This window comes from Chionomys nivalis, chromosome 25, assembly GCF_950005125.1.
Source record: "Chionomys nivalis chromosome 25, mChiNiv1.1, whole genome shotgun sequence".
NCBI classification, from domain to species: domain Eukaryota; kingdom Metazoa; phylum Chordata; class Mammalia; order Rodentia; family Cricetidae; genus Chionomys; species Chionomys nivalis.
Window position 1 is genome coordinate 276,868 of NC_080110.1, and position 8,579 is coordinate 285,446.

At 41.4% G+C, this 8,579-nt stretch overlaps 1 protein-coding gene across 1 annotated transcript; it reads right to left on the reverse strand.

The window, feature by feature from the left end:
- Nucleotides 1–4,136: 4,136 nt before the first annotated feature.
- LOC130866455 (40S ribosomal protein S2) lies at nucleotides 4,137–5,069 on the reverse strand. The gene has a single exon (XM_057757916.1). The coding sequence runs from the start codon at nucleotides 5,057–5,059 to the stop codon at nucleotides 4,178–4,180; it is 882 nt and encodes a 293-aa protein (XP_057613899.1). The 5' UTR covers nucleotides 5,060–5,069; the 3' UTR covers nucleotides 4,137–4,177.
- Nucleotides 5,070–8,579: the final 3,510 nt, after the last annotated feature.

The window sequence follows — 8,579 nt, forward strand, 5'->3', positions numbered from 1 at the left end:
ACAAGTCTATGTAATTAGGAAAATACTAAAGTTCATGTCCTGAATTGTGAGTATAGCAGATTGTTAATCAGGATATTTACATGGCTTATAGGAAAGTATTTAAATTCACAAGCACGGGCTGGAGAGAAGGCTCAGTGGTTAAGAGCATTGCCTGCTCTTCCAAAGGTCCTGAGTTCAATTCCCAGCAACCACATGGTGGCTCACAACCATCTATAATGAGGTCTGGTGCCCTCTTCTGGCCTGCATACATACACACAGACAGAATATTGTATACATAATAAATAAATAAATATTTAAACAAAAAAAAACAACAACAAAATAAATAAATAAATTCACGAGCACTCTAAGATTTCCTTCAAAGAATAGCAACACAAGGACAATACCTGGATGTGTTACCAGGTTTGTGACTTGTTGGTGTGTTTACAGTTCTTGCTTGGAGAATTGTCTATGACAAATCCTGCTACGGCAAAAGCTGAAGACACACACACAAATTGTTATCCATATCTGCTTTGTCCATTCATATATAAGAAATAAGCGAGGAGTCCACAAAATCTTAAGGAAGGGGCCTATTCACATGCACACTAAAATGCAACCCCAAATTCAAATAAAAGTGTGATCTATTAAAACACAACAGAAAGCTCGTCAGGTGAATCAAGTTTATAAAAACTCATTACTTGCTGCACCTTATGCTTTGCACCAATATAATAGTGACTTTTGACAAAACACATTGAATAAAAGATTGATAAGAAGTATAACAGATCTCATTTGGCCAACAAACCATAACTCTTCTTTGTCTGCCTTATGCACACATCAAAACAATGGTAATGCTTCAGCATTTCAGTGTTTTAGTGACTCGCTATACTCACTATTTAAAAATTATTAAGAGAATAAGAATAGCAATTGACTAACAACAGTGTGATTTGTTTTACTCCCTGTCACTCATGCAAACAACAAAATTACTCGTGTATTTATAGTATCTTTGTACATATGCGAAGGGATGTGTGCTTGTACTTTCAAGAATATGTTTGCACATGATATAGAAGAAAATTATGAAGATGACTTTTTAAGTAGGTTTTATTTCATAATTAAAGGCATATCAAGGAATGGCAATGGACTAAAGACTACAAAGCAGAGAAGTCTGACCCTGCAGGAAGAGCTTGTAGGTCTTGCAAGTAAAAAGGATGCAAATCCTTAAGAAATCCTGGCAGAGGCTGGAAGAGCTGGGCTAGGAAGCAGGAACCTGGTCCTTTCATCTCTATAACCTGCACCCTCTCTTTTACCTTCCAAAGTTGTCACCATGGACTTGAGACAACAATCTGGAGACTCCCAAAGCTGTCCTTTCTCCTAATCTATTCTTTCACATAATTCATTGCCTGACTCGTTTGCCCTCTGATTTTATCTGAGAAACTGGCAGGTTTCGCTAATTTCTATAGTTACCACATATCAGTGTTAAGGAAACATTTCATTTCCCAAATAAAAAACTGAAATGAAGAAATGTTAAGTGATTTGTTTATTTATTTATGTGTGATGTATTCATCCTTACCTAGCAAGGAAGTCCCTAGTAATGGGACTGGGAATAAAAGACAAAATATTCTGATTCCTTATTCTCCTCCCAACCACTCACCTTGCTTAAATGCCCGTGGTAGAAGTTAATGACATTTACTGTTCTAAGCCAGGCATCATCGTGATCAAGGTGACAAGCCTCTGCTACAATTGGAAAAGGTGTGAAAGGCCCAGGCTGTTCATAGCAAAGATACTCTGAGCCATGAGAACATAAGGAATTGTGGAGGGAACCAAGAGAGTTACTCGGTGAGTCTCTGAGAGTGTTGTCCCTGTGTGACATGCACCATGCTAAGGGCATTTAGTGCACCAAGTCAGTGAAAACATGTAACAGACTTTCCAATCTACTACAGTGAGTCAACTTTCCAGAAAACACAAGGAAATTGAACAGTCATTTGGCACAAGCATACAACAAGTAAGGACTAGGGCAAGGGGCTTAGGTCGCATGAATCTGACTTCTGTTCCTCTGTTGTTTTTTCTTTGAAGGACACTGGCTGCATTTTGCATCCCTCTTCTATATCAAGATCCTAGCAGTTGGATATATATTTAATACAAATGCATGGAATTTAGTACAAAAACGAATTTACATCTATCAAACTGTTTAACAATGTTATTTGCAACTATGAACACACACCAACACAGAGAAAGAATTTTTTGGAGGGGAAGAGTTTTTAAGAGACTATTATAGCCGGGTGTAGTTGCACATACCCTAACACCAACACTTGGGAGATAGTCAGATGTACTTTGAGGCCATCTTGATCTGTATAAGTTCCAGGATAGGCAGAGCTACATAGTAATATCCTGTCATAAAATAAAATATTATTTCAGTTTCTAACTATTGCAACACAATTGTGTCTTTTCCGCTTTGGGGAGGTCTAACGGGGGCTATTTTGACTAGGCTATTTACTGTAAATGCACATTGAACTAAAACCTGAGTTTTTATTTCACTATCAATTACTAAACAATTTTACAAGGCATTGTTTAGATTTTAGAGATATAAAGAAGACGTGTAAAATGTAAATTCAATTGCTATATTGACTCTAAGGTACAAAAGAAAATAAGCTTTGATGTATTAATAGGAGGTTGGTGAAGAGGAAGCACACCTGTGTACCCAGACATTGGCTTAAAGAAGTCCTAACCAGAGAAGGCTCTAATGCATCATGGAATGTACTCTGCTGAACAGGTGCCATCCCTCCTCTTAGGGTGGTAGGAGGCAAAGGTCATTTGTTTGGCTCATCAGTCCATGATATCATGATCATCATCAGCCCTAGTTCTTATGGCTATTGGTTGGATTATAATACTTTGGACTTCCAACTTAGACTCCCGGTGTATTTTCTGATACAGGGAAATGGTTTGATTATTTGAGTGGTACTAATGTATGTATAAAACCTGGAAAGTGTTTGTTATATATGGAAGCTAGGTCTTGGTGTGCCTCGTTTTAAAGAGTTTGAACACACCTGAAGACCTGAAACTGACAAAGCCTTTGCTTAATTCACAGCAGCAGCTGAAGGAAGATGACTATTTTTGTACTGCTGGCCACAGATGTCCATCATTCAGGGTAGCATGACAATTGTCAAATAATAGACATACAACAAGTGGGTAATGTTACTGGGAATTGACTAGTTCATATTTGTCCTTTGCTCCAGACATAGACACAGTCTCCACCTTCTGATGTAAAATTTAAACCTATTCTTTGATAAGCAAAAACCATAGTATATTCATGGAGGCCCAACATCAAAAGCATAAAAATACATCACAAATGGATGTGTGGCCAAAATGTGTATTTTAAATACATACTCCCTACCCAGAAAGCAGTATAAGAATATCTCATCATTTTTCAGTGCTTAATGGTAGATTTAATTCTTTAGAAGCTTTGGTATCTAGACTCAAGTTATCTTAGCATTTGATGAGAATATAATCATTAGCTGTGGGGTCAGAACTGGGCATTTTTTGAGCAACATATATCCTGAACAAAGACACCAAGGCACTAAGAAAGAGTTTTTGTCCATTGGAAATGGAAATCATTAATTTAAGGCTACTATTACAAGATTCTACACAGTTAGACATTGCCATATGGGAAATGGATTTGAGTGGTGGACTGTCTCAGGCAGACACCCTCACACTGATAAGCTTGCAGGGGTTTTTTTTTTGATACTTTCTCAGATTATACTCCTGTTTCTCTGCTTTTGCCACTGCCAACCTGTAAAAGGAAGGGTTTACAGTGATACCCTTTGCTTATTCGAGAACTCATTTATTCATGCCCTAATCTCTTAACACCACACTGTTATTAATGAACCCAATGAACCTCTTAAAATCAACAGTGAAGTTTAAATAATCAAATTCAGTGGTTCTCTGAGTCTTCCTCCACTTGGAATTTCAGCTATATTCTTTGAATGCCTCGGGAACATATATACCTTACTGTTTCTCTGTTCATTGAAAATTAGACTCCCAATGTCTCTCATTTGGTCCTTTCTCTTATCCCACCTCTTAAATGTGTGTCTCTTTGAGGTCTTTTATCTTTCCTTTTTATGCTTCCTCCATCAATGATCCCAGGGTTTAAGTCTTTTTTTTTTTTTAACAGACTTAATTCACTTTTATTTTCCTTGCATAAAAACCCTTATGTGGTGGCCACAGCTGGAGCCTGGGTCCTCTGAACAGAAACTCTGGTGTGGGTTTTCACAAGATGGTCAGTGAATTCCTGATAAGGAGACTTGGTGAACACAGTCTCTTTCCAGAGGTCGGGGGTCAGGTAGCTATAGGTCTTAGAGATGGCATCAAAGGTGGCCTTGGCAAAGTTGCCCAGGGTGGCAGTGCAGCCCCTGGCTGATGTGTAGCAGTCATCAATGCCAGCCATCATCAGCAGCTTCTTGGGCACAGGAGCGGAGACTATGCCAGTGCCTCTGGGGGCAGGGATGAGACGCACCAGCACAGAACCACAGCGGCCTGTCACTTTGCAAGGAACAGTGTGGGGCTTGCCAATCTTGTTCCCCCAGTAGCCTCTCCGCACAGGGACAATGGAAAGCTTGGCCAAGATGATGGCCCCTCGGATGGCAGTGGCTACCTCCTTGGAGCACTTGACACCGAGACCTACGTGACCATTGTAGTCCCCAATAGCGACAAAAGCCTTGAACCTGGTCCGCTGGCCTGCCCTAGTCTGCTTCTGCACGGGCATGATCTTCAGAACCTCATCCTTTAGGGAAGCTCCGAGGAAAAAGTCAATAATCTCAGACTCCTTAATGGGCAGGGAGAACAGGTAGATCTCCTCTAGGGACTTGATTTTCATGTCCTTAACCAGGCGGCCCAGCTTGGTGACGGGAATCCACTCCTTGTCTTCAGCTTTACCTCCGCGAGCCCCACGGCCTCGTCCTCGGCCACGGCCTCGACCACGGCCGCGGCCCCTCAGACCGCTGCCGAATCCTCCGCGGAAGCCGCCACGGCCTCCTAATCCTGGGCCCCCGGGTCCTCCGGGCCCTCCCGCTGCACCGGCGTCATCCGCCATTTGGTGTTTCCAGAAGAAAAAAGAAGCCCCAGGGTTTAAGTCTTAAATCTACATGGATAACATTGAGAGGTATAACGTGGGGCAAAGGAGATGGTTAAGTCATTAAATTACTTGCGACACAGCCATAAGGACCTGATTTGGGATCATCAGGACCCACAAAAGGCTGAGTGCAGCATTATGACCCTGCAATCCCAACATGGGCAAAGTAGGTATATCCCTCAAGTTCACTGGCCAGTCTAGTCAGTCTGTGAGCTACTGGGCCAGGGAGATCATCTCCAAAAACAGTACTCTGACCACCACAGACACACACACACACACACACACGCTTCCACATCTTACCACATATCACACACACAAGAAAAGCAAGCCTCCATATAGATTTTTTTCACCCAACTTATTCAGAGCTCTAGAAGGCTCTCCTGAATGCCCTAAGGCTATCCCAGACTCAGCTATGAGCCACTTGTCCCCTCCATCTGCCCCTCCAAATTTCAGTTCTCTGGCTCTTTGGTTTCTTCTAAGTGCACTCTTGTACCATGGCCTCTCTCCTGGCATCTTATCTAAGTCCTGAGACCATTTTCTTCCACATTAGTACTGCCCTGGTTTACAGCACTTCAGTCCACTCTGGGACATGTGCAGCAATTTCCCAACAGTGTCCCTGTTCTCCAAGTTTGAGGAAGACACTCCCCGTAGCCCTCTGCTGCCTGTTGGACAAGCTCATGGCTGATAGCTTTGTCCCTTATTTGTTGTTTAACAAATATTTAATAAATAATGCAATATTTGGTACAGGGAGGAGTGGAAAACTGACACTGGATTATTAATAGCGTATTATTTTTATGCAGGGGAAATGAAGCCACATAGAGTTGTGTTCTATGGTCATCTCCTGGCATGCTCCACTGCATACTGAATGTTCTAGACAGGTTAGACTGCTTGAGATCTACCTTCTGTTTCCTTCTCCTCTCCCAGGAATTATATGGTGTGTCCTTTCTACCTTTCTTTTCCTCCTGACTGTCTCTGAAATGCTTCCTGTACACGAGGCCCAGCTCCAGTGCAATGATTCCTCAATTCGTTCGTCACTTCCAATACTCCTGAACCAACTAGAGTTCTGTGTTCATGAAACTCACGTGCAGCACACTCTTCTGGAGCCACTGCACAAGGCGCCCTTCCCTGGCCCATTGAGCAAAAGCTTGGGGGCTGGCCCCATGTTTTAACATTTAACTGTATGCTTTAGAGTGGTGGTTCTCAACCTTCTTAAGGCTGCAAAGTTTTAATAAGGATTCTCATGTGGTGCTGATCTCCAATCATAAATTATTCCATTGCTACTTTATAACTGTGAGTTTGCTACTGTTATGAATTTAATGTGAATATCTGATATGCGTGATATTTGTTATGTAAAAGGTCAGGACCCACAGGTTGAGAAAAAACTGCTCTAAGGGCTTAATATAGTAGTTAGCTCATAGCATATCTTCAATATTTGTTGTTTAAGTGAACAAATTAATAAAGCATGCCTAATTGCTGGGGTGTTTTTCTGACAATCTTGCTTCCCATAAAAGGGCTCCCATGCTGGTGTGAGGAGAGAGGGACCCTCTGCTGGTAAAGATGTTAACAAGGTATTCCTGAAGACACTAATTTCATCTGGAAAAATCTCCATACAGACTCACCCAATTCCTCCCAGATCTGTTTGAAATAGATCAATTTTTCAATGAATTGGCAGTGGGGATGGGAGCTGGGAGCGAGGGCATGAAGTACATTAGAGCAAGAGCAGCCTGTAACATAGCATTATCATCTCCCTGGAAACCCAGGATTTCTAGAAAGAATAGCATCAAAATCAATTGCTGAGCAATCCAGCTCTTCCCATACTATTCTAGGAGAAGCTATTTGCAGGAACAGTAAAGTAGACAAAGCTTTGCTTGGTCTCCAGACAATCTTACACAAAACCAGAGGCCTCCAATTTTCTAAGCTCATTAAACCACTCTCTAATTTTATGCCTGTGACATACTGCTGCATATGTAGTTTAAAACAATCATAATATTTCGCATATTCCATCTTCAAAGCTCTTTGCACACATCAAGTAATTATCCATATAATACCCTTGTGAGGCAGGTGTTATTATTCCCATTTTATAGATAAGGATATTTAGACAGGAGATCTAATAATTTGCCCACAGCACTGTAGTTGACCAGCTGCAGAAATAGAATTAAACCGACTTTTCGGAGTCTTTGCCCCAATTTCCCAACTCAAGAATACACAGGGCATGGAGCATGCTTCTGTTTGCACATGGTACAATGACTACATGGATGTGTACTAAATGCCATGTAAGCTTGGGAGAACAAGCATCATGACTATGCCACAGACATATCCGATTTCATATGGTACACTTTTCCTGTGCACAATAAAGAGCACTGTCCCCATGTGCTGTGGAATTGTGCACCAACTGCACAATTCTGTTTAATAATCTGCTGCTCTTGAAGACAGAACATTCCACACTGCTAGAAATTTTAGTGCTTTTACAATGAGTTTGTGTGTTACGCAAGGCACAGCAGCCTCACAGAGCATCACCAAACACCCTTTATAGAAAGTTAGTAGGTACATGCATCTCTCAGTTTCAGAAGTCTCTGCTACTATTTTTCTGGCACTTATCTTGGGTAATGCCAGAGGCCAGGACCACTCTGACAAAGACACACCTACACCTAAACATCTGTCTGACCCAAGCCCTGGCACCACGGCCTGCCTGTGGTCAGAATACATAATGATAGAAATTAAAGACACCTGTCCTGTAGTAACAGCCCATACAGGTGGGAGAATGCTGGGAAGATGTAAGGGCCTCCTCGCAGGAGCTCTACCCTGTAGGAAATGAAGGGTCCAGGCCTCTATCTGTTTGCATCAAATTCTTTCACTTTAACTCTGTTTTAAAGTCATAAGAAAACTTCCGTCTTAACCTTGGCACGAGGTCAGGAGAAAAGACATTAGAGGAGAAGTTTATGGTTTTCATCCCTAGATCTCAGGGGCCTGTGCATTCTCTCACCAGCTGTACCCTTTGAAGTCTCACAGAGGCTCAGTACTCTTTCTATTTACAATTTCCTCATTTGTCCTTTTTTTTCTCTGTCACTTTTTAAGAACTAAACTGATTAGGTAGCAGTTGGTAGTTGTATTTCAAAATGTGTGTGTGTACATGTGTGTATTTCATCTGAAGCAAGTGCTTTAAAGCTTAAACTGAACTGTCTGCTCTCAGCTCTCCTTTTCACACCAATAGCATCATCTTTCCTGCAAACCTACCTCTGCTAACTTCCCCATGTAGTGCTATACAATGGTAGGCAGTCAGACACATTACATAGGGAAGTGAATCCAATCACAGTTAAAGTAAATGAGTCAGAGATGAGACAAGACATTTTCTGCTTTCAGGGTGAAGGAGGATATCTAGATATTTCTGTATTTCATTCACGATATTGTTTGAACCAAGAAACATTTAGTGTCATTCAAAAGACCTGGCCATATTTCAAACATATTTTTCATGAGCTGTAAT